Source organism: Trichomycterus rosablanca, chromosome 11 (assembly GCF_030014385.1).
Source record: "Trichomycterus rosablanca isolate fTriRos1 chromosome 11, fTriRos1.hap1, whole genome shotgun sequence".
Taxonomy (NCBI): domain Eukaryota; kingdom Metazoa; phylum Chordata; class Actinopteri; order Siluriformes; family Trichomycteridae; genus Trichomycterus; species Trichomycterus rosablanca.
The window spans coordinates 8047513-8074759 of NC_085998.1; the positions used below are offsets into that span (position 1 = coordinate 8047513).

The 27247-nt window shown below is 41.3% G+C and overlaps 1 protein-coding gene across 1 annotated transcript; it reads left to right on the forward strand.

Moving 5' to 3' along the window:
* The first annotated feature begins 552 nt into the window (after positions 1–552).
* rsf1a (remodeling and spacing factor 1a) lies at positions 553–27126 on the forward strand. Its single transcript, XM_063005104.1, has 16 exons — positions 553–1093; positions 6135–6226; positions 8441–8533; positions 9141–9346; positions 10185–10327; positions 10450–11798; positions 13222–13422; positions 13506–13610; positions 14913–14992; positions 16400–16454; positions 17333–17436; positions 17529–17596; positions 17691–17880; positions 18895–19124; positions 20165–20356; positions 21807–27126. The coding sequence occupies exons 1-16, from the start codon at positions 940–942 to the stop codon at positions 22292–22294; spliced, it is 3750 nt and encodes a 1249-aa protein (XP_062861174.1). The 5' UTR covers positions 553–939; the 3' UTR covers positions 22295–27126.
* The last annotated feature ends 121 nt before the right edge of the window (positions 27127–27247 follow it).

The window sequence follows — 27247 nt, forward strand, 5'->3', positions numbered from 1 at the left end:
CAATCAGAGCAGGTATCGGCATTGATGGAGAGGAAGCATGACGCAATGGGGCAATTGGATGCCCTAAAAGGGAGAAAAAGGGGAGAAAATGCATAAAGAAAATATAAAATTTTTTTTTTTTTTAATCCTAATTAAAAAAAAAAGTAAAAAAATAGATCCCCACTTGATGATGAATTGCAATAAAATGCATATTTAAAACCAACCATAGCAATAGAAATGAAAATAAATTAAATAGAAAAAACTAAAACAAATTAAAAAACAATTACAACATACCTGTACATAAGAATAGCTTAGTTTTTAATTAATAAATCTAATTTTCTTTTTTTTCTTCATTTATTTTATTTAGATTTATCATTAATATAAAACAAATTAAATCAAAATTAAATTAAAATGAAATAAAATCGCCAGTAACGAAAAGTTCATTTATCAACCAACGATGACGTCAGGACCCACCCTGGTAGTCTATTGGCTAACTTTTCATAACACACGCCGCGAGAACGCTCCAACAGCCAATCGTTTCACGGGAGGGCGGGGCTTGCATAATACCGGTGGAAACGGGAACGCCCACTTGGACACGGCATGGTTTCATCCTCTTCCTTGTCAACAAATGAATGATTAATAATTAATTCTGATATAAATTCTGATTTATTTGATCTTTTCGGCTACATGAGTGCAGATTAAAAGGCGCGGCGGTGGACAGGGTCGCTGATGATGCGCTGATAGGCGGATTATCAGTGGAAAGCAGAACACCCCTGTTCAGCAGTGGATCCTCGCTGTTTGTGTTTAAATGTGATGATCTGTGATGTTATGAATCTTCAGGCTTTAGTGATGATCAGATCATCGGCTGCTGCTGCTTTAATATAAGGATGTTTGTAGTGTCGCGGTGGATTGTGGGCAGGCCTCGGTCCTCCAGTCGCTAATCTGACTGTAAGAGGAAAAATGGCTGCTCCGGGAGCTGCAGCCGGTCCTCCTCCTGGTTCATGTGCCAGCTTTGCTGTGGTTTGCTCTTTTTTGGAGAGGTACGGTGTTGCCTTGGATCTACCCGACATGACTTTCCCGCAGCTGGAGGCTTTTCTACAGGAGACATCATCAGGTGAGGGAGAAGTACGATTTACTGCGACGTTCATGATGCCCAGTGTGTGTATGGCACCATTAAAATTAAGGTGGAAGAACCATAATGGAAGTAAGTACCTTATGGTGGGTGTTAGTGGTGCCACAGTCGACCATGTAGACATGTATAGAGGCAGGGCAATGTTTCTTCTGTTCACCAACATGGTTGCTATCCATCACAAGGTTCTTCTGACCCTAGCATGTTTAGAAATAAAGGTGGTATGGATGGCAGAACCGTAGTTGAAGTACTTTGATGATGGATGATAAACTTGTTGATGGTGCTACAATCAACTATGTAAACATTTAGGGTAGCAGGGCAATGATTCAATCCATCACAAGGTTCTGCTTACTCTAGCATGTTTAGAAATAAAGGTGGTATGGATGGCAGAATTGTAGTTGAAGTACTTGGATGAGAAAGCATGTTGTTGGTGCCACAATCGACCATGTAGACATGTATAGAGGCAGGGCAATGTTTCTTCAGTTCACCAACGTGGTTGCCATCCATCACAAGGTTCTTCTGACCCTAGCATGTTTAGAAATAAAGGTGGCACAGATGGAAGAACCATAGCTAAAGTACTTTGATGATGGATGGTAAGCATGCTGTTGGTGCCACAATCAACTATGTAAACATTTAGGATAGCAGGGCAATAATTCCATCCATCACAAGGTTCTGCTTACTCTAGCATGTTTAGAAATAAAGGTGGTATGGATGGCAGAATTGTAATTGGATAAGTAATGGTTAGCAGGTCGTTGGTGCCACAATCAAATATGTAAACATTTAGGGTAGCACGGCAATGGTTTCATCCATCACAAGGTTCTTCTGACCCTAGCATGCTTAGAAATAAAGGTGGCAAAGATGGAAGAACCATAGTTGAAGTACTTTGATTGTGGATGGTAAGCATGCTGTTGGTGCCACAATCAACTATGTAAACATGTATGGTGGCAGGGCATTGTTCTGTTTACTCTAGCACCTTAAAAAATAAAAGTGGCACAGATAGAAGAACTATTGCTGAAGTACTTTGATGATGGGTGGTAAGCATGTTGTTAGTACCACAATCATCTATGTAAACATGGCCCTAGCATGTTTAGAAATAAAGGTGGTATGGATGGCAGAACTTTAGTTGAAGCACTTGGATAAGAAATGGTAAGCAGGTTGTTGGTGCCACAATCAATAATTCCATTAGTCTCAATGATCTTCAACAAAATTATTCTTCTAACTATAGCATCTTAAATAAAGAAATAAAGAAAGTACCTTGGATGCTGGATGATGAGCATGTTCATGGTGCCACAGTCATTTTTGTTGTGTTTTTATAGATCACATGGTTATTTCTGAGATTAGCAACTTTAAAACGAAACTGGCATGATCAGAATAACCATGTTTGATTTCATAAAATTTTATCTGATGGATGGTAACTATGTCTTGATTCTTCCGAACAAGATGGCACCAACAACATACATACAGTAGATAGATTGAAAGTGATCGATTGATTGATCACTTTATTAATCCCAAAGGGAAAGTCAAGTGTTACAACAGCTCAAGGTACATCAGAAAAAATTAAAAAGGCTCAAGGTACATTAGAAAAAATATTTAAAAAAGACTCAGTTACTTAACAAATTGTTAAGTAGGGCTCAAAGTATGAAAGAAGTATTAAGTAAGTATTACAGTACAATGCTGGTAGGTAATAAATATACAGTATATGCAATAAGTGATATGACAGACAAATTATAAAGTGTCCTGTGCATTTAATATCCGTAGATGTGTAATGGCATAAAGAGTGACAGATCATACTTCTTGAGTCTGTCCTGATAGTCCTTATAATTGCATATGCCATCAACAGGAAAACAAAAATGGTTCTTAGAATAAAGGCAGGATTAAAATTTAGATGACATTCTATTTAAGGACTTTCTCACTTTGATTCTTCAGATCAAGGTGTCAATAAAACATGTTATCCAACAAAAGTGATTCTTCTCTATGTTAATGTTCCCCACAACAAGGGTTCCTGATCAATGGCACATTTACTTTGAGTGTATGGCCTTATAATCATGGTGTTTGCAGGGTTTTTTTTATATCCCCTTTAATCACATTTCTTGTTTATTCAGCACTATTGCACGATTTTAGTCATATAAAGAATTGTATTGTTCCTTAATGACTTTAATTCCTCAATGTTGGATCAAAACAGATTTTCAGGCTACATGACAAAGCAAGAGAAACACTGTTCCTGCTTGGCATGTTACTGTGTTTGGAAGCATGATGTTTTTAGTGAGCATAAACCCTAAACAATTATTTATCGTTTTATTTTAAGTAATTTGAGTATATTAAAGAAAATGCTTTAACAAGTAGAAAACTGACTCCAGGTCGATTAGCATTTTTCTACTTCGTTAACTATTTCTGCATCTTTTTGCCATTTTACCATTTTTAAAAAGTATTTGCTGCGTAAATGGAAAAAGTCAAACTAAAATATATTGGTGTTTGATCGTTTTATTAAGTTTAGATTTAAAAGCGTGTTAATGTTTACATGCAGATTTAGCTTCTCTGGCTACCTGGCGCCTCTACTGCGCATGTGCACACAGCATTCGTCAAACTTTCCCTTCATTATAGTTCTCTTTAATTTATCTAATACAAAATACTTTAATAAATAAAGGAGCCTTAATTTGCTTGTTATGGTATCATAACATTATTTAAATAATCTGTAATATTTAATTTTACAAGAGTTTCGGTTTTTTGTGGTAATATAAAAATGTTGGTGGTTTAACCCTTAAAGTCCTGAATTAAAATACGAATCTTATTTGATTTAACATAATGTTAGTGTTATGATATTTTAAGGTACTACATTAAAATATCATGGTTTATTTATGGTTTATTTGTTTCATAGACAAAAGCTTAACAGTATATATACACTGATTAACCATAACATTAAAACCACCTCCTTGTTTCTACACTTACTGTCCATTTTATCAGCTCCACTTACCCTATAGGAGCACTTTGTAGTTCTACAATTACTGACTGTAGTCCATCTATTTCTCTGTAGGCTTTGTTGCTACCTTTCATGCTGTTCTTCAATGGTCATTCTCAGCACTGCAGTGACACTGACATGGTGGTGGTGTGTTAGTGTGTGTTGTGCTGGTATGAGTGGATCAGACACAGCAGCGCTGCTGGAGTTTTTAAATACATGTCCACTTACTGTCCACTCTATTAGACACTCCTACCTAGTTGGTTCAAATTGTGGATGTAAAGTCAGACACAATCGCTCATCTATTGCTGATGTTTGAGTTGGTCATCTTCTAGACCTTCATCAGTGGTCACAGGACCCTGCCCACGGGGCGCTGTTGGCTGGATATATTTTTGGTTGGTGGACTATTCTCAGTCCAGCAGGGACAGTGAGGTGTTTAAAAACTCCATCAGCACTGCTGTGTCTGATCCAGTCATACCAGCACAACACACACTAACACACCACCACCATGTCAGTGTCACTGCAGTGCTGAGATTGATCCACCACCCAAATAATACCTACTCTGTAGTGGTCCTGGGGGAGTTCTGACCATTGAAGAACAGCATGAAAGGGGGCTAACAAAGCATGCAAAGAAACAGATGGACTACAGTCAGTAATTGTAGAACTTCAAAGTGCTTCTGTATGGTAAGTGGAGCTGATAACGTAAACAATGTGTGTAGAAACAGTATATATATATATTAATATTAGTGTGTATACTGTGAAGTATATGCTGTAAACAGAGGTTTCAATTTCAAATTAAATGTACCAGACCTGCATAATTTACATTCTTTTGTGGAAAAAAGTTTACTTCACAGTCATTATCATGAGTGAAGAATCAGAAGGTCTTGGCAATAATTAATCATGTGATAATGATTGATGATATCCACTAGGTTTTCTGGAAACCCACAATAAGGCCAGAAAAGTTGTCCCAACTGTGTTCCTAACTAGATTATTGAAATCCCATGACATCCCAAAAACACATGCCCCTAAGAATTGATCCTTAGTTCAATGAATTATTAAATCTTAGTAATTACTCTTTCCTTAAATAATCCTGATCAGTGTTGAATTGCTGTTTATATGTTGTTTTACGGATCCTCCAGTTTTCTGTCCTACTCTCAAAAATATTCTGCTAGGAGCACTGGATACTCGTTTTCCCCCTTTTATGTCCTAATTTATTAATTTCCAATTACTGATAGTGAATCCACTGCCGCTTGCACAATCCCAGATATGACCAGGAGAAGAGCCGGATCACCACACCCCCTTCATAATCAGATTTATTGGCCAAGTATGTGGATACACACAAGGAATTTGGTTCCGGCTGATGGTATCTCTCTAGTATAAATACAGTATACAAGCAATGTATACATTATACATTAAACACAAAATATTCAAACTTTAAGACTATATACAAGCAATATATACAAAAAGTATGGACGTGTGCATGTATGTATGTACAGTATTCAGTGACCTATGTATGTACATATAAGCAGAGGTACACAATATATGGTAACATACCAATGGCAATATACCGTGATATACAGATAATGTATAATAAAGTAAGCAGCGTGTGGAATATTTACAAAAATAACAGTAAAGTGCACAGCATGTAGGATGAGTACTACAATATTTAGTCAATTGGCAGCAGGTGAATATTGTCGCGCTTAAGTCTGTATTGTCAGTCATATATTTATTTGTTTAGGAGGGAGATGAGGTCTGTGGGAAGAAACTGCTCTTAAATCTGGAGGTTTTAGTGTGGATGGACCTATAGCGCCTGCCGAAGGGAAGGGGTTGAATGAAGTTATGACCAGGGTGTGAGGAGTCAGTAATAATTTTCTCTGCCCGTTTCTTTAAGAATACAAGTCCTGGAGGGAGGGCAGAGGTGCACCAATGATTTGACTTTTGTGTTTAATTTGTGGCCACTTCTTATCACCTGTCAGTGTTAGGTTCCCACGTAAAGCTGTATCATTGTATAATTATACATACATACAGTATTTTTTAAGTAATTATTGTTTTTCACTTTCTTTTACTTTACAGTTCCACAACCTCTCATTGACCTTCATGTGAAGTTACTTCGCAAACTTGGCAAGTCGGTCACACATGACAAATGGGAAAAATATCTTGTCAAGGTAATTTTGCTTATTTATGCTCTCTGAACTTAATCCATGATGTCAGTTTGAAGAAGTATGTGGATAGTTGACGTGAACTTTAACCCAATGTGATTAGAATACTATATAAAATATATATAAAAATGGCCATATTGGTTCATATTCAAAACACCACAAAATGTATCTCGCCATTTTTACCCCAGCCAGCAGCAGATTCTTACAGAGAGCGTCAGCAAGTATGGAGGACCACACTACGCTCTTTATATTCTTTCGCCATTTGTGTTGGTGCCTTGACCAGACTGTGTGACCCTTACCTCCACCAGACATGCCAATTATGTTTGTTGAGCGCCTGGTCAGGCCGATGGCACCACTGAGACTGGAACTGGATAGCCGAGCCCCGACTAGCGTTTTAGACTGCTACATCACCCCAGCGCCCAGAAAAGATCAATACTGTGATTAATTCGAGCTTAAACGTATTTCAAATTTGGTCCATAGGCTGTAGTGATGTCCTCTGTACTGTCTGGATGACTAAGAACCTTCTCAGTAATTAGATCCCTGAATAAATCTATATGTTATAATTATAGAGCAGCATCTCACTAGGTGGGCAGAAAGTTTCAGAATGACTTAAAGCTGTAACATGAGGCTTGCAAACTACAGTTTCAAATCTTAAACATTTCTATCATTTGGTTAAAACCAGTTGAACATATTCAACTTTTCTAAATATAAAAGTATGTTTTAAATAAATTTGTTAAATTATTGAATTATGAAAAATATTAATTCACAATTTGTAATAAATTAAGACCAAGGTGTGTTTATATTTGTCACTGTGGACACAGAAAAATGTTTCACGTCAGTTTGTTAATGTGTTAAAGTGTTCATGTGTACAGTACACACTCGGCAAACACTTTATTAGGAACACGTATTCGGTCTGTACAGATACAATTATTGAATGAAGCCCATCTGTTGCTCGGTAGACCAGCGGTCCCCAACCTTTTCTTGGGTCACGGACCAGTTACATATAAAATTATTATTTCACGGACCGGCGGGGGCGGGGGGATTTAAAATAGATTAACTACTGCTCACACAAGAGCTTTTTTCGCTGCAACGAGATGCTGCTTTCACCTGGGGGTGATATGAGACGATAAACACCCGTGTGTTGAAAATGGAAGCAGTGTTTTCCTCAGTGGTGTAACTAGGAGCTCATGGGGCCCCAGTGCACAAAAAAAGTTTTGGGCCCCCTCAACAAATGTTATATAAGTGTGTGTGTGTATATATATATATAAATGTGTGTGTGTGTATATATATATATATATATATATATATATATATATATATATATATATATATATATATATATATATATATTGTGCTTATCTTTTATTTATTTAAATAATGAATGTCCTTTTATTTCTGAGGTAGGTACAAACTATGCCAAATAATGCTTTTTGTGTAAAAAAACTGAAATGAAATTTTAAAACAAATCCAACATTATATAAATAAATGAATAATACAAATAAAGAAAGTATCCTCACATAAATAAATTCTGCTGGAAAATCCCCTACCTGGCAATTTTGTGAAGTGCCGTTAACCAGGCGAGGTGAAAAGCGCCAGTGCCCTCTGCTGTTTAAAGTGAATATCGATTTATCTTAAATGAATAACAGATTCGAATCATGGCACATGTGCACCGATTTTTAACTGTATTGAGGTACATAAATTTTAATTGACTAGTTAGACACGCAACAACACTTTCTGATCACAGGACTGACTTTCCTCACAGCATTAACTTGTCCCAACAACACTGCTGCATCTGATGTATTCACTGCTGAGTATCGTGTTATTAAGTCATTGCAGTGCTGAGAATAACATCTGGTCAATGTGGGTCCTATGGGGGTCCCTTTTAATTATTAAATAGGGCACAGGGGGTAACAAAGCATACAGGGCAACAGATGGCCTATAGTCAGTAATTTTATACCCACAAAGTTCATCTGTGTGATAGGTTTCCTTGCCACTGTTGCCCTCGGCTTGCTCAACAGGGGTTTTTGGTCTGTTGGTCCTGGATACTATAAAGTTGCTTTGAGACAATGTCTATTGTAAAAAAATATGCTATACAAATAAATTTGACTTGACTTGTAGCTTCTAAACTAATCAATCATTGTACATTTCAGATAGGTGTTCCTAATAAAGTGCTCTGTGAGTTTTACTTATTAAACTTTATTAAATGTTTCATTCATACAGGTGTGTCAAGAGTGTAATAGTCAGTTTGCCTGGGAGCTGGAGAGGAAAGGTTATCCAGAAATGTCCATGAACTGCAAAGCAGATATTCTCAAGGTGCGGCATCAAAGGACACTGACAACTGTGTACTACATTACAGTTTCTAACATATGAATCTATAAATTATAGGTGCCCAAGTGACGCAGCGGGATATTCCGCTAGCACACCAACCCCGAGATTCTGAACTCCTCAGTTTGAAACTCGGTTGGGCGCCATCTAGCGGGCATAATTGGCAGTGTCTGCAGGGAGGGATGACCGGAATATGTGGGCGGGGTCTTTAAACACTGTGTAAGGATCTTGATTGGCAGATAGAGGTGCCTGTGCAGAGTGCATGGGTGGAAAAGGGTTCCGTTAAGGGCTGCACGTGGATCAGAGGAGGCGTGAGCAGCAACATACCCACCTCAACTGCAAAAAATCGGGGATCCCGCAGCAGCGGAAGATAAACTGACTACACTAAATTGGGAGAAAATGCATAAAATATATATATTAAAAAAAATCTATAAATTATTCACATCATGCTCTAAAACACAATATATTACACATAAATTCACAAACAGTAAAAGGTTTAAGTTATTCATGTTTAATTACATTTAAGCAAATGATGTTGGGACATACCATCAGTTCTGTTTGATTGATTGGCTGGTTGTCTGTCCATGTATTTTAGTATCTGTGTGAATGCCAGTTTGATGAGAATATGAAGTTCAAGATGGCGGTGAATGAGGAGGATCCAGATCAGATGCGCCTGCAACCGATCGGCAAGGATGAAGAAGGGCTGCTCTACTGGTTCCAGCTCGATCAGGACCAAAACGTACGACTCTATGTGGAGGAGCAGGACGACCTCAACGGTTCCTCTTGGAGGTGCATCGTCAGGTAAACACTGCACTTATGTTTTTATGAATTTTTAATCTTACAGGGGCACTCGGATGGTGCAGCTGTAAATTACAATTTGGAGCCCATACCACAAAGCAAAGACAGTACATGTAAACTTTCCTCCTTTTTTATTTAAATGAAGTTGTTTCCAATTTGGGCGGCACGGTGGCTCAGTGGGGAGCACTGTTCAATCCCCAGGCGGGGCGGTCCGGGTCCTTTCTGTGCGGAGTTTGCATGTTCTCCCCATGTCTGCGTGAGTTTCCTCCCACAGTCCAAAAACATGCAGTCAGATTAATTGGAGACACTGAATTGCCCTATAGGTAGGTGTGTGTGTGTGTGTGTGTGTGTGTGTGTGTGTGTGTGTGTGTGTGTGTGTGTCTGCCCTGCGATGGACTGGCGCCCCGTCCAGGGTGTTACTATGTGCCTTGCGCCTATTGAAAAGCTGGGATAGGCTCCAGCACCAAAGACCCTAATTGGATAAGTGGTTAAGAGAGTGAGTGAGTTTCCAATTCTCAGATTGTAACGTCCTTGGCTCCTGCCCCACCCCAGTCCTGACCGAGGAGAGCCGCAGATTACGATGCGCTTATTATCATCTCTCATACAGGCATCTTGACCAACCAGCCGAGGAGCCAGTTCAAGATTTTCCCTCAGGCATGGCCAATTTTGCCTGTTGGACACCCACCAGGTTATTAGCACAGCTGATATTCAAACACCAGAGCTTGAGATCTCATTGGTGGTGGGCTAGTGCTTTAAGCCACTGTGCCACCAGAGCGCCCTCCCAAGTGTGTGTAAACCTTTGTCCCTGTCTTTGTTAGAGCAACATTATTTGTTTTGTCAGGTCTAGAAATGAGCTAGCCGACATTTTGGAACGACTCAAAGCCAAGATAGAGCCAGAAGTGACTGATGAGGAGCGACGTGATGGAGCTTCTGGAGGTCCAGGAGAAGAGGAGAGGAGCAAGATTGAGGAGAAAGGCTCCAGTGGTAAAACAAGCTGATATGCACTATGGTGTTAAATGTTTTCTGCTTAATATTTTAATTTCATGCAATCAAGTTTGATCTGTAAATGTGAATATTTATTTGAAAACATTTGTCCCACCCAAAAGGTTTAAAGACAGCCTGCAAAGAAGAGGGAGAGAAACAGAGGCCATTAATAACCAAGACTGAAATTGGTTTAAATTCTGATAGTGCTGTCAAGGAGAATCAGACTGTGAATGTGAAAATCAAAAAACATTTATTGAACAATCCTTCTAAAGAAGATGAAAAGAAGGCACTTGAGCTGAAGGAGTTTGGCACAGAGACGTCCAAATTGCCTCAAGTTATAGACAACAGAGTTAGCACGATTAAGAGCCTGATGAAGGACGAGCCAAAGGATTCTCCTCAACACTGGAATGCCATCTCTGTCGTCATGGCACCGGGCTCCATCAAGCAAGAACTTCCGGTGAAGCCGGATGCCAGCGAGAGGGCCATGAAGAGCGACCAGCAGGCAAAAATACCCCTAAAGAAGCGTAACTATACCCACGTAAACCATAACAATAACAGCAACGGTAGTGTCAGCGTCGGTGGGATAATCGTCCCCAATCCAGCTGTGTTGGAACATTCTGGAGAAAAGAAACCACTGTCGTGTTCACCTCCTACAGAAAATCCACAGACACTAAACAGTCAATTAGACAAGGTTGCACCTACTGATCCGAATAAAAGAGCCACTATTGGGGTGATAATGGGTCCAATTGAGAGATTTAAAACATTATCTGAACCTGAAAAGAACAGGAACGGAATACATGGTGAACAAGATGTGATTTTCAAGACTGAGCTGACTGAGAACATAAGGCAGTCGGTTGTAGTCACCAAACCGGATCTAACCCAGGCCACCCATCATGCCAGCATCAGTGAAGACGCAAGTCTTCCGGCTAAGCCTACAGATAGTGATGAAAATGGAAGGGAAAGAGTCAAATTAGTACTAGCTCTACCCAAAGCTGGTGAAAAGCATCTCAAAGAGGTGAAGACGGAAATAAGAACAAATGCAGAGGAAAAGATCAAGCAGGAAACCCCAGGATCATCCACACCAAAGCTGGAAGAAATGGGTAGTTCGGAAGAGCCGAGCAGAAAGAGGAAAGCTGAAGAGTCACTGCTTACAGAAGAACAACAACCTGCAGAAGAAAACAGAGTCAAAGGATTTAAAAGAAAAAAACGCTCCGACAAATCCAAGCTCAAGATGCACCTCAGAGAAGACGAGGAAGCTTCATCCGAGCTCCAGAAGGAAGGAATCCGGTTAAAGATCACCATGCACAGACGTTCTCCGGGGCTCCGCAGGTCCAACCGAATCTGCAAGCCCAGTCCCAAACTGGCTGAGATCCGTGAGAGGAAACACACAGATCAGGAGGAGGAAACCGCACCACTGAGTAAGGACGGGAACAAGAAAACTGGCACAGATGAGCCAGTCAAGCCCACTAAGGTAAAGTAAAACATATACATGTACTCCCCTCACCTTAACTGGGCAGCATGGTGGCTCGGTGGGTAGCACTGTCGCCTCACATCAAGAAGGCCCTGGGTTCGATTCCCAGGTGGAGCGGTTCAGGTCCAGGTTTCTGTGTGGAGTTTGCATGTTCTCCCTGTGTCTGCATGGGTTTTCTCCTGTAGCTCCAGTTTTCTCCCACAGTCCATAGACATGCAGTCGGGTGAATTGGAGATACAGAATTGTCCATGACTGTGTTTGACATTAAAAACTTGAACTGATGAATTTTGAGTAACCAGTAACTAACGTTCCTGTCATAAATGTAACCAGAGTCAGTAAAACATGATGTTAGAATCCTAATAAAATAAATAAACTCACCCTAACTACACAGAAACCAAACAAGCCTCAGCAGGAACTATAATGCCATGAATAAGTATGTATCCACGTCCCACAGAAAAAGGTTATACAACACCTATATCTCTCACAACTTGTTTTTTCATGGTTGGGGAAAAAGAAATTGGCTCACACATTATTGCAGAATTGATTTATAGGGTTTCAAGTATTAATTGGCAGTTTAAAGTTCTGCTTCAGCATCGTAATTGGGTTCAAGTCAGCATTTTGACTAGGCCACTGCAAAAGCTTTTTTTTTATTTATTTATAGGTGGACAGTGGACTTGTTCTTCTGATTATGGTTTTGTTGTGTAAGCCAGTTACAAATAAAGCTTTAAATTACGTACTAGGACCAGGATCTCTTTTTTGTGGTATAGAGTTGAATGCATGGTTCCATAAATTATGGCACATTACCAGTCCATGACTGTTCCCACGCCATCATTCTGTTACCCCGTGCCAAACCTAAGCTTTGCTTTTTACAGAAATAACAGTGCATTCATCAGCAATCCATTCAGTGAATCTCTTCTTTCTCACCAATGAAAAATGACCTAAAACAAGATTTATTTCCTGGGCACTCGGGTGCTGCAGCGGTCTGACACACTAGCACACCACTGCGGAGTGTTCAATCTCACAATTTTGAATCTCAGCAGAGCGACCACCTGACTGGGTCATCCAGACAAACACAGATGGCTGTGTTTAAGGGTGGGAAGGTCAGACAGGGCAGACGTGCCCAACCTTCAGGTTGCATGGGGCGTGTGGTGATCTGTCTCTTCTTGATCAGGTCAGGCATTGTGCAAGTGGCAGCAGATTCACAGTCATGAATTGGAAATGATTAGATTGAGAGATAAAGGGGGTAAATCCAGAGAATGCAGTAAATCCAGAAATAATTTTTATTATTATTTTCTAACACATTATATTAGAACTGTATTTGATTTATGATGAGGGTAATGGATTGTATTTTCATAGCAAAAAAATGTTGGGTAACATCAAACCATTTCTTTAAATAAGGTGGATATGTTTCATCTCTGTTAAGGCTAAACGGCGGCACAGGCGGCCTCGCTGGACAAAACCTGTGAAAGCCCGCAGAATCGAAGCTGTTGTAGTGGGAGGCGACAAGCTTGAGAATGAATCCGAGCCAGACGATGAGAAGACTGATCCTGAATCGGAGCACATGGACCAAGCTCCACCTGAAGATGCATGTAAACACTGCCGCCTCGCCAACCACCCAGAACTGGTGAGCTACGACCTTTTCACTCCTCGGTGCCATGTTTACAGGTATTCCCAAGCTAGCTTTAGTAGAATGTGCATGTCTTCCAGATTCTTCTGTGTGACATGTGTGACAGCGGCTACCACACGGCATGCCTGCGCCCTCCTTTGATGATCATTCCTGATGGAGAGTGGTTCTGCCCTCCATGCCAACATGTGAGTAATGACACTAATGACACTATGCTAACATTTGTGCAGTCGTTCAGTGTCTTAAGACAGTTCAAGTGACTCCTTGTGTTGGTTGAGGGAAGTTTAGGGATTGGAAAAGTCACCTTCTGAACCAGAAGCGCACAAAATCTCTGGCCACCTCTGCATTGATTGGTCAGTACAGGAGTGGTTGGAGCATCAACTTCACTGATGACATCAGTCTGTGCATTAGTGCAATAAAACAGACACAGCATCCCAAACGACATACTACCATACTAAATGATCAATAAAATGTAACCCTAACCCTTAGTAGTGTAAGTATATTAAAATAGAAGCAAGTGCAGTCATATGTGATTCGGGGCGGAGCCTTTGTTTTAAGAGAAGACTGTATTAGACACATTGATGAATAGTAGTAAAGCTTCACCCCATTTCCTGGGACTGGGGTCATCACGTTGTTACTTTTGTTAATAATTTAGTGCATAGCATGTCTCTCTGTACACACTATGGCTCTGTGTGAGACTCACAGAAGGGTGCATGATGGTTTCAGCTCTCCTTGCCAGTCTTTTGCAATGGCGTAGAACCTAAGAGTGAATAAAGCTTCACTGATGATATGAAGCATTGATGATAATTTATCCTCCTTCATATTAAACTTTGTAGGAACCACTAAACTTTGGTAGGGTGGCACAGTTGGTAGTGCTGTCGTCTCACAGCAAAAGAGCCTGGGTTCCATTCCCCGGCCAAGCGGCCAAGGTCTTTTCCATTTGGAGATTGCATGTTCTCCCTGTCTGTGTGGGTTTCCTCCGGGGGCTCTGGTTTCCTCCCATAAGTCCAAAGACATTTAGTCAGATTAATTGGAGTTACTAAAATTGCCCCGTGTGTGTGTCTGTGTGTGTGTCTGTGTGTGTGTCTGTGTGTGTGTCTGTCTCTGTCTGTGTCTGTCTGTGTCTGTCTGTGTCTGTCTGTGTCTGTCTGTGTCTGTCTGTGTCTGTCTGTGTCTGTGTGTGTCTGTGTGTGTGTGTGTGTGTGTGTGTGTGTGTGTGCGCGCGCCCTGTGATAGTCTGGTGACCTGTACAGAGTGTTTCCTGCCTATCGCCCAATGAATCCCACGCACCTCAACCGCATCACAATGACTGAATGAATAAACTCTGGTAAAGGAGACCTTAGATGAAAGTATTATTCTAAGAGTATTCTGTCACCAAAATGCTTTGAGAACCACTTGGTTAGGCAATTAATTGCACAACCACCAGGTGAAGAAGATGATTGGTCTGAAACACACCACAGACCAGCTGTGTGTCTTTTGTTGTTTTTCAGAAGCGGCTGTGTGAGAAGCTTGAGGAGCAGCTGCAGAATCTGGACTCGGCTCTAAAGAAGCGGGATCGAGCTGAGAGGAGGTGCAGATACTCGAAACGACGCAGGCGCAAGCGTTACTATCTACGAAGCAGGACCAGGACTGGCAAAATAAAGCAGAAGAATAGAAAGAATAAATAAATAAATGCAAAGATGTTTATTTTCTGTCAGATCAAATTCCTCTCCATAATTATGTTTGGATTAATCATTTAATGTATGGTTTATTTATATCTTTCTGTCCTGTTTTGTATGTTTGTAAGATAAATGTGGACAGGGTACTGTGTTTATTATAAAAGGTTCCAGATCATCTTTCTGGTGCAGGGACGAGACCAACAGTAGATTTCATTGTTAGGATAGTTTAGTTTGCAGGACATTGGGGGATGAACTCCAACACAGATAAGTGTCAATATTAGAATTATGTTTATTTTATTTAAAGAAAAGTTTAAGTTGGTGTTCTTGTATAAATGTTTTACCAACGCTTTATCCTGGTTAGGGTTGCAGGGGGTCCGGTTTCCCCAGAATTACTGGGCACAACGCAGTAAAGACATGACGCCTAAATATAATATTTATACATTCAACACATTATCACATAAAAACGCATGATTACTGTCTCTGACACGCATCACAAGGGCAGGAGGATTCAGGTGCAGATCCTCACTGATTTTCAGCCCTGCATCTCCTACAGTCCCTGTCTGGTCTGAATATGCAGAACCCAGGATTAAATAGACAATGAAATACTATTTATTAAAAACATCTAAACCAACAATCAGAAAGAGATTAAACATAACCATGTATTAATATAGTAAGAATGAACATAAAGAAATGTATTAAGTATTTTACCAGAATCTAAGAGAGCATAATTAGCACTATAATAATAATAATAATGTTACATTTATATAGCGCCTTTCACAATACCAAGGACGCTTTATATACTTGGAGAGGGAAAAAAAACTCTAGGAAGAGTAATGTAATGTGAAGTGAACAGAAAAGTTCACTACACTAAATGAGTGAAATTGCAACACTGCATTCCCTGTCATTCACAGCAAGACCAGTAATCTCAGGTGTTCATCAGCATATGTAGACTAGAAGTGACACCTTTAGCATCTTCTTGAGGTCTAAGTGCACTGCTTTACATGTCACAGAGGAAGCATATGTCAGCCGTTACCAGATTGGCTGTTGTGTGATTATAAATGAACTATAAGTGACAAAAATAAGTATTGGTATAATTTCTGATAAAAATAAGAATATGTAAAGATAAATGATCAATATAGATATATATTAAATCTTTGCATTTATTTATTTTTATTTTGGCAGTCCTGGTAGAAAACAAGTTGTTCTTTATTTTTACTCAGTGAGCTGTATACTTATTAAAATGCCGCCCGTGTCTCAAATCATCAGTTTTTATTAAAAGTTGTATTCACCTGTGTGTGTGTGTGTGTGTGTGTGTTTAGGCGAGAGCGTTTGGTGTATGTGGGCATCAGTGTGGAGAACATCATTCCCAATCCAGTAAGTATGTTCACATGACCTCATTTTTTCATTTAATTATCAACCACTTTATCCTGGTCAAAGTTGAAAGTTGCAGCGGGTCGGGTTCCACCGGGAAACAACAGGCGCAAGGCAGGAATAGTTTGGACAGGGTGATGAACCATCACAGAGCTTTAGCCGTTTTTCTGTTTCCTCAAACATAACCAATCATTTCTATTCCAGATCTCAGTGATTGTTGGATTAGCGTAATAGACCAAGAGACGTTAATAATAATAATAATCATTATCATTATAACCATGCCTGAAATCGTGAATAATATTGCATTTATGGTGATCACTTTCTTGAGCAGAAGGTGCTTGGTTGGCATAGTGGACTGTTATGCTAGTCCACTACCGCTGAGATCCAGGTCAGAATCTTAGCTGTGTTATCAGCCAGCTGGTCTACACGGTTTGTTGTTTGTTTATTAGGATTTTAACGTCATGTTTTACACTTTGGTTACATTCATGACAGAAACAGTAGTTACTTATACACAAGGTTCATCAGTTCACAAGTTTACACAAACACAGTCCTGGACAATTTAGTGTCTCCAATTTACCTAACTTGCATGTCTTTCGACTGTGGGAGGAAACCAGAGCACCCGGAGTAAACCCACGCGGACACGGGTAGAACATGCAAACTCCACACAGAAAGGACCCGGACCGCCCCACCTGGGGATCGAACCTAGAACCTTCTTGCGGTTGTCTACACAGACATGATTGTGACAGGACAGTGGTAGCTCAGTGGTTAAGGTACTGGACTAGTAATCAGAAGGTGCCACCACCAAGTTGGTTAAGGAAAATGAACTTCATGAGAAATGATCAAAATAACCTAATCAACAATGTGTGTATCTTTACAAACAGGATGCTGATGTAGAAGACGAAAAGGAAGAAAAGAAGAAAGGTGCAAAGAAGTGTAAGAACCTGGAGAGAAGATCAACAAGGAAGAGAAAGTCCATCAGCTACAGGTGCTTCACACGTCCCTCAGCTATCAAACATATCAGTCACGTCTGTAATTAATAAGTAGATTTAAATGTTGATTGTTGAAATTGATTGGCAGGTTTGACGACTTTGATGACGCCATTGATGAAGCAATAGAGGAAGATTTCCAGAATTCAGAGACAGAAGGTGTGAAACCCACATGTCCAAGCATGTACAGATGTACATAAACAGTTCACAACAGTTTGGAAGAATTGATAGTATTTTTGCATTCTTTTTGAAGCTCTGGGTCATGGTAAGAAAGCCACTGCCATCACAGACCAGCAGGAGAAAGAAGAAGCCAAAGAGACCCGACAGCCTGCCAAAACGCTGGCGTCTCGCAAGAGGAAACATCATCGGAGACTGAACGACCTGGACAGCGAGAGCACGCCGGACGAGGAGGAAAGTGAGGAGGAGTTCCACCTCAGCGACAGGTGAGCTTTACAGGGAGAGGTAACAGCCACATCTGTAATGCACGGGTCGCCACCACACATAATCAGAGCAACACATTTCAGTGCCAGATGCACTAATAATTGATGTCCTGGTTTTACTGGCCTGACTGGGCACTCACAAACAAAATTGGTTGTGACTGAGGGAAGGAAGGTCATGTCATGTCTGCTGCAACAGCGACTTATGCAGGTGGCTGAGGAAAGAACACTTACAAACACACTCCACCCTCCGAACAGCATAATCACCAGACAGAGGAGTGCTAGTCTTTGGCCCTTTTTGGCCAGGGTGGGACTGGGATCAAGAGTTTGAATCTCCAGCAGTACTGTTGGCCGTTCGGGCATCTTCATACAGACATGGGGGCGACACGATGGCTAAGTGGGTAGCATTGTTGCCTCACAGCAAGAAGGCCCTGGGTTCAATCCCCAGATGGGGCGGTCTGGGTCCTTTCTGTGTGGAGTTTGCGTGTTCTCTCCGTGTCTGAGAGGGTTTCCTCTGGGAGCTCCGGTTTTCTTCCCACAGTCCAAAGACGTGCAAGTGAGGTGGATTGGAGATACAAACTTGTCCATGACTGTGTTTGATATAACCTTGTGAACTGATGAATCTTGTGTAATGAGTTACACTCTTTGGTTACATTCATGACAGCCACAGTAGTTAAACATGATGTTTAAATACAACTAAACAAACAAACAAACATACAGACATGATTGGCTGTGTCTGAGGGGGGATTTGGTAAAATGGGTGGATGTCCTGTTCAGGGTATGTTGCTGCATTGTGCTCAGTGTTTCCGTTGATACATTTAAATTAAACAACCTGGACAGATTCTGATACGAGAATGTACCTGACAAAGCACTTCAGGCTTACTGCTTTTAATTAATGGGCAGCTAACAGTCCTGGGATTTGACCCAACAACCTCCTGATCACTGGTACAAAACCTCAACTGATCTACCACAACACCAAAAGTCTGTGTTATTATTTGCTATCTATTTTTCTGAGTGCAGCATGGAAGAGAAGGAGTTTGTCGTGTCGGGGGACGATGATGGAGGCAGTGATGCTGATGCTGATGCTGGATCCTGGGACGGGAGTGACAGCGCAGTGGAACGTCTGCCTCCGGCCAGAAGAACAGCCAGGAACAGAAGAGCCCAGAAAACCAGGAGGAGCACAAGGAGATCAGCCAAACATGATCATCCAGGCTCTTCAGAGGAAGAGGAAGAGGATGAGGAAGAGATAGGTTTGTAGTATATACAGTCCATTCCACAAAAGCTTTCCTGTAGAAATGTTGTTAACTTGTCTGTACTTCCAACACAACACAACATGGAATTTGATTGAAGGTTGCATGAGAGACACTGAGGAACATTTTAAACCACAGTTCAGTAATATACACCGATCAGCCATAACATTAAAACCACCTCCTTGTTTCTACACTCACTGTCCATTTTATCAGCTCCACTTACCATATAGAAGCACTTTGTAGTTCTACAATTACTGACTGTAGTCCATCTGTTTTTTGCATGGTTTGTTAGCCCCCTTTCATGCAGGACCACCACAGAGCAGGTATTATTTAGGTGGTGGATGATTCCCAGCACTGCAGTGACACTGACATGGTGGTGGTGTGTTAGTGTGTGTTGTGCTGGTATGAGTGGATAAGACACAGCAGCGCTGCTGGAGTTTTTAATTACCGTGTCCACTCACTGTCCACTCTATTAGACACTTCTACTTAGTTGGTGCACCTTGTAGATGTAAAGTCAGAGACGATCGCTCATCTATTGCTGCTGTTTGACTTGGTCATCTTCTAGACCTTCATCAGTGGTCACAGGATGCTGCCCACAGGGCGCTGTTGGCTGGTTATTTTTGGTTGGTAGACTATTCTCAGTCCAGCAGTGACAGTGAGGTGTTTAAAAACTCCAGCAGCGCTGCTGTGTCTGATCCACTCATACCAGCACAACACACACTAACACACCACCACCATGTCAGTGTTACTGCAGTCCTGAGAATGATCCACCACCTAAATAATACCTGCTCTGTGGGGGTCCTGAGGGGGTCCTGACCATTGAAGAACAGCATGAAAGGGGGCTAACAAAGCATGCAGAGAAACAGATGGACTACAGTCAGTAATTGTAGAACTACAAAGTGCTTCTATATGGTAAGTGAAGCTGATAAAATGGACAGTGAGTGTAGAAACATGGAGGTGGTTTTAATGTTCTGATTGATCGGTGTATATAGAGAGGATAATGAGAATCATGTTCTGTTTACTTTCTCTCCCCGCTGCAGAATCTGAAGGCTCCAGCGAGTTCAGCGACAGCGACGTGAATCTGAGCAGAAGGAGATCAAGGCGCAGCCAGAAAGCTCAGATCAACTACTGCGAGAATTCAGAGTCCGAGGGGTCACCACAAGCCTCCAAACACAAATCTAACCAGCCACCACGCCCACGCCCACGCCCACGCCGACACTCCAGCTCCAACAGTGAGTCAGTCCTTCTGGTTCTGCTACTGATATAAAAACAAATCCAAATCAAAACAGAAGAATTTAAACATTAGAATCAGGTTTCTTTTTTTCACTAAGAATCATGCAGCATAACACAGAACATTTCAAACAGAACATGTCCTAAAGAGTCAGTGCCGCAGAGCGTTATGGGTTCTGATGACCTGGGTTTGATCATGGGCTTCTCACGTGATCCTAGAATATGACAGAAGCTACTGCTAACCTGCTGAGAGAAGCATCAGTGTTCATGTGACATTTGCAGTGTACACGGATCTTGAATTGAATCCCAAAATCAAATGAAAAACAGTATGTCAGTAAAACATCTGGCCATAGCAGCATTGGTATAGCAGCAGTTCATCATCTGTCCATTACTAAGTGATTAAGCAACTATTACTTTTTTCATAAGGGTGATATACTGTAGGTGTTGGATGAATTTGTTCCTTAAATAAATATTATTGTCTTAGATAATGTGCTGTTTTTTGTGTAATATCAGTAATTATTTTAAATTATTTAGAGCAAATATGCATTAACAGAAGCAATCAGACAGGGGGTAATTACTTTATAATTATACACAGAGTTCATTTGAAATGAATTGCGATGCGTGCTGGAGCCTATCCCAGCTTTTCAATGGCGCAAGGCACACAATAACACCCTGGACGGGGCGCCAGTCCATCGTGGGGCAGACACATACACTCTCACACACACACACACACACACACACACACACACACACACACACACACACACACACACACACACACATACACACACACACACACACACACACATACATACACATACACACAACCATTCAGTCTTTGGACTGTGTGAGGAAACCGGAGCTCCCGGAAGAAACCCACGCAGACACTGGGAGAACATGCAAACTCCACACAGAAAGGACCCGGACCGCCCAGCCTGGGGATCGAACCCAGGAGCTTCTTGCTCTGAGGCGACAGTGCTACCCACCGAGCCACCGTGCCGCCCTGTTCTGTTTCCGAATTTTTTAATTAATTAGGTTGCCCCACGCCCCCTCCGACACGTGCACAGCAATCGAACATCTTATCACCTACACTTGAGAAGTGCAGTGCAGGACAGCGCTGTGCACGGAGGGCCACACCCTCTACCACACTCCTTCACCATCTCCTTGCAGGCGCCACCAACCAGCCAGCAGAGGTCGTAATCGCACTAGTCTGAGAGAGAGTCCCCATCCGGCTTAATCCCGCCCCTATCTGAACAACAGGCCAATCGTTGTTCATGTAGCCGCTCAGCCTCAGCCGGCAAGGCAGAGCCGAGATTCGATATACGATGTATTCGAGATCTCAGCTCTGGTGAACAGCGTGTGTTTTACCGCCGCGCCACCTGAGCAGCCTTAATTAGCTTTTTACAATGACTAAATACATTATTATTAATTTTCCATCTTATATTATTTCAGCATCGGTTCTATCCAAGGATTCAGAGCCAGAGGAGGAACCTGACCTAAGGAGCAGGCGGAGGGCCAGAAAGAAACAATCTACGCAGCGGGACTCCAAACAAAGACACAAAAGGCTCCTTCAAGCAAAAAGTTCAAGTGACGAAGAGGAAGAGAAGAACATAAAATCAGACGGGGATGAAGGCATCATCGAGTCGGAAGAGGAGGAGCGGCCGCTCCGCAGGAAGCTGAACCGTATAGAGACAGACGAGGAAGAGGACGACGTGGAGAAAAGACAGACGAGAAGGACGGGCAGCAAAGTTAAAGACTTGAGGCTGCAGAGTGCGAGGGCGCCACCAAAAGGCTCAAAGGAATCAGTACTGAAGCACAACGGCCTGCCGCCCGCGAGGCCCTCGGCTCAGGACGAGGAAGACGAAGAGGAAGAGGATGATGACCCTGACGCCACGACAGACTTTGTCAATTTTGTTTTTGACAGCGAACAGTTATCGTGATGGGCTGGAAAAACTTTTCTTGTTTTTTGCAGGTTAATGCCAACATGTTGGACGTCTTGTGTGTCTCTCCTGTTTTCTGAGTCAATTGGACCAATCCAAGCTTGTAGAGGAATTCTGTCAAAATGTACTCCATATAATAACATGTACAGACCGGTATAGAGACAGGGTTTCATGTCCTGATTCTGCCAACTGACAGGTGATTCTGAGCAGAGAGGCCGGGGCCTTGGTTTAATTTGATTAGCCAATTACGAAGGATGGTATACATCCCATTAAATTTTAGCTAATTTTAATTCGCTTGCTGTCTGATGTAATTGATTTTATACACCTGGTAAAAACATTTCAGTTATTATTATTAATTTTTTTATGCATTTTCTCCCTTTCCCCCGACTTTAGCGTGTCCAATTGCCCGATTGCATCATGCTTCCTCTCCACTAATGCCGACCCCGGCTCTGATTGAGGAGAACTAAGCTAACCACGCCCCCTCCGACATGTGGGCAGCAGCCGTATGCATCTTGTCACCTACACTAGGCGAGTGCATATGCGGATCAGCACTGTGTACGGAGAGACACACCCTGATCAGCGCACTCTTTCCTCGTCTCTGTGCAGGCGCCATCAATCAGCCAGCAGAGGTCGTAGTTGCATCAGTCATGAGAGAGTCATCCCACTCCCTATATAAACAATAGGCCAATCGTTGTTCATGTGGCTGCTCAGCCCAGCCAGCAGACAGAGCTGAGACTCGATACGATGTTTTCGAGATCCCAGCTTTAGTGTTCTTGGTGTGTTTTTACCGCTGCGCCACCTGAGCGGCCCAAAACATTTCAATTATTAGTAGTGATAATTGAAGGAGTGTCCACATACTTTTTTTTAATATAGGAGTGTCCACATACTTTTGGGTATGTGGTGTGTATGAACAGAAAAAAAATCCTTATTACCCCAAACTTAATTTGTCCAATTTGTGCTGTTCCAGCAAGACCTTAAATTTGTTATTGCACCTTATTTTCTTCATGGTCAGCTTGCTCACCACCGTGGAGAGCTTAAGCTTTCAGGTTCAAACCTCAGTGGTGCTGACTGGGCACCCAACATGCACAGCTGGCCGTGTCTGAGTAAATGAAGGTCTGTTAGGGTTTCTCCTCATTGCTGCTGCAACAGTGACCTCTGCTGTCTGGTCCAGGCACCTGCATGAGTAGTGGAGGATCACATAAGGCATAGAGTGTTCCTCTGAACACAGTGTGGCTCCACTGAATCCAGCACTCACTCACTCACTTTCTTAACTGCTTATCCAATTAGGGTCGCGGGGGAGTGCTGGAACCTATCCCAGCTTTTCAATGGGCGCAAGGCACACAGTAACCCCCTGGACGGGACGCCAGTCCATCGCAGGGCAGACACACATACACACACCCATTCACCTATAGGGCAATTCAGTGTCTCCAATTAACCTGACTGCATGTTTTTGGACTGTGGGAGGTAACCGGAGCTCCCGGAGGAAACCCACGCAGACACGGGGAGAACATGCAAACTCCACACAGAAAGGACCCGGACCGCCCCGCCTGGGGATCGAACCCAGGAGCTTCTTGCTGTGAGGCGACAGTGCTACCCACCGAGCCACTCTGCCACCCTGAATCCAACACTACCTGTTTTAAAAAAGCAGACAGCAATTTCACACATTTCGAATGGGGCAGATGGTTGTCAGGGGCCCCCTTCTGGAAGTGAAGAGGAGGTGCAAACAGCGGAAATGTTACACTTTCATTTACAATGTTACACTAGTTGTGTATACAACCTAACGGTATGTAATAAATAAAAAAAAGAGTACTGTGTATAGCTAATAGCTAATCTGATCTTAGCTATCTACTCATTACATATTGACACACTTTTCTAGAAATTAACCAACATATCTGAGGATATTGTTGATCTTTCTGACGCTTTTGTCTTTTACTACATTGACGGTCACTATAAATAGCTTAATGACAAGGTGCTAGCTAAATCTTTAGTTTCAGACATTAGATAAAAAGGTATTTTTGTAACAAATGACCTAACATTACTAGCCGAAATATTTTACAAAGCACATGGATTTTGTGTAGCAACCATTCAACTTTTCAAAAGTGAGATTTACAGATGTACACTTCCAACACACTAGTAATACCTTATCAGACACCTGAAACACACAGCAACATTCTAGCAACACCCTGACAACCTAAATTACCCTCTCAACCATTAGAGATATTATAGCAATCACATAAAGTACCTTAACAGCCACAAACCTGGCATAACTTACCAAGCACACTAACAACCACCAGACACACCATAGTTGCCACCTAGCAACACTAAAGCTGCACAATTCCATTTCTAGTTACATTTTTACTCTGTTGCTGATTCCTTTAGCTATCGCTACAGAACTGTTACACTGAGCATTGAAAGCACTGATCAGCCAAGCTGAATATAGAAAAAGAAAAGCCAATGGTGATGTTGTATGATTGACATTTGTGATTGGCTGATCAGATTTTAACTTCAGCTCTGTCCCTGTCTCTTGGTGGAATCAGGATGCTTAAGTAATCTGTGTACATTAAACCAGTTCCTCTCAGAATAAAGCAGGCTGTAATTACTGGCAGTAGAGTGTGAGCTGTACAGCGGAACCGTCTCTCATCCTGTAGGAACACTGTACACTTTCAGCTTGTACATTAGCACCTTTTAAATCTGTGGTTTAGAAATGTTTTGGCTTTTATTTTCTGTACAAAATGCAAACGTTTTATATGAAAAGAGGTTCTATGGAAATCTGCTGAACAGTGTGGTTTTGCTAATGTTGAATTAGCTTTAAAGCCAGCCCTAATAGTTTTATTAATAGAGTCGTTCTTTGGTAATCTGGTCGTATTAACAAGTTTTCAAGTGTAACAAAATGAAAAGGCACATCATTTATTTATATATGATTAGCTGGTTTTATGTAGTTCACTTACATATACTTTATAGCATCTTTATATACAATTCTTGTAATTATACTACTGTCCTAAAAAATTAGAGTATTTCATTAAAAAATGAAATTTTTTAAACCTAATCTCTGTACATCACATCTGCAGGATACTGGCAAAATCACAGAGGATTCTTTAAACACACTTCTCCCGTACCGAAAGATTTACTAGTAATCATTTTTTTTCTATGTATTTATGCATTTTCTCCCAATTTAGCATAGTCAATTTGTCTTTCGCTGCTGGGGGATCCCTGATTGCAGTCAAGGTGGTTATATTGCTGCTCACGCCTCCACCGACCCGCGTGCAGCCTTTAGTGGACACCTTCTTTTCTCTATCTGCCAATCAGGGTCCTTACACAACGTTTGAAGACCCCACCCACATAGTCCGGTCATTCCGCCCTAGCAGAAATGTGTCTGCTGCAGGCACTGCCAATTATGCCCAGCCAACCGATGGCAAGACGAGTTTCGAACCAATGAGTTCAGAATCTCTGCGCTGGTGTGCTAGCGGAATATCCTGCTGCACCACCTGGGCACTGTACTAGTAATAATTTAATTTGAAAGTGTTTATGTAAAATATATATAAGATATTTCAGTTCTTATTAATGAAACCATAGTAAAATCATATTTTTAAAGTAAATATAAGGTATGTTTCATTCGAATTATTTAATTGATTTTTATTTACCGGTCACCATTGTTTAATGTCTGAAATCAGTTTTACTGGTAATCATTCAGTTGTTGTCTGTATGGCCAAAATTATTCAGACCCCTGATCATGAGCTTTCTGGACACCCCATATTTAAAAACAAACACTGAAAATAGTGACCTCTGTGTGACCCTTTCCATTCATACTGATGTTAGTCAAGAAAGCCTCAATTGATGTTCCCGTTTCATGATGTGTGCAGCCGCTGGTGGCTTCTTTACACCAGCCAGTGGTGGATTCTCAAAGTCAATCTATGCCCTTTGTTTTCCACCACTACTGGTGCTGCTGCCTCAGTCAGACTGCAGAAGTTGCATTTGCATTGGAGATGGGGAGAAACCCTAGAAAACCTTTCCTTCCTCTTACACAGCTAAATGTTAAGTGCCTGACCAGGCAGATGGCACCACTGAGACTCGAACAGTGGTGGGCTAGTGTGTCACCCACGCCCCCATAGATGTTTTTAGTGATAAAAATCTTTTTTTTTTATTACTATTTTTTACTAGTAATTACTAGTTTAACTGTTTAAAATCTATTTTTGCCTGCTGAAATATTTTTTTCACCTGTTCTTTGGACTTACTATAAGTCAGGTTAACGTTAAAATGATCATAACTGAGTGTTTAACGTCAGTATGGTAGACAGAGAGGAGGTCGTAGATTGCTGAAGTATTCTTTTTAAGCAGTGTACTATTCAGTGCATCTGCAACAATGATACTCTGTTCACGTTGACTTCATGTTGACATTGTATTGTTTTTTTAGTTTTTTTATAAAGTATGGTATGTGCCTGTTAGGTTGCCATTAGGCTGTCAGAAATCAGATCTTTGAAGATTAAAAGCACTTCTTGAAGCACCTTGAATTGTTTCAGTTGGTCCACTGTTATCAGCAGCTTGTAGTTCTGCACTGGAAGTTTCATTTTAATTCTAGAGCACTTTAGAAATGACTCTGGTTACAAACACACACACCAATTAAAACTGGGTCCTGTAAAATCCAACGCTACCAAACCATTCCATTAAAAAACACCACATTAACAGAGTCTCACATCAGAAGTGTCATCCTCCAGAGTCCATGTGAAAGTGGCCTTTGTCTGCTGTAAGATTATACAACTGGAACCAGTGTTTCTTCTGTTTTACTCTCTAATGTTCAGTCTCAATACTTAAATCAAAATAAATTTGACTAGCATCTTTGTGTGTCTTTTTTTTTTTTTTTTACCTCAGCTAATCTAAATCTTGTTTCTGATTTTCAGTCTGTAAAAGCATTTTGCAAGTAAAATGTTTGTATTTCTGTATCTGAAATGTAGTAAGC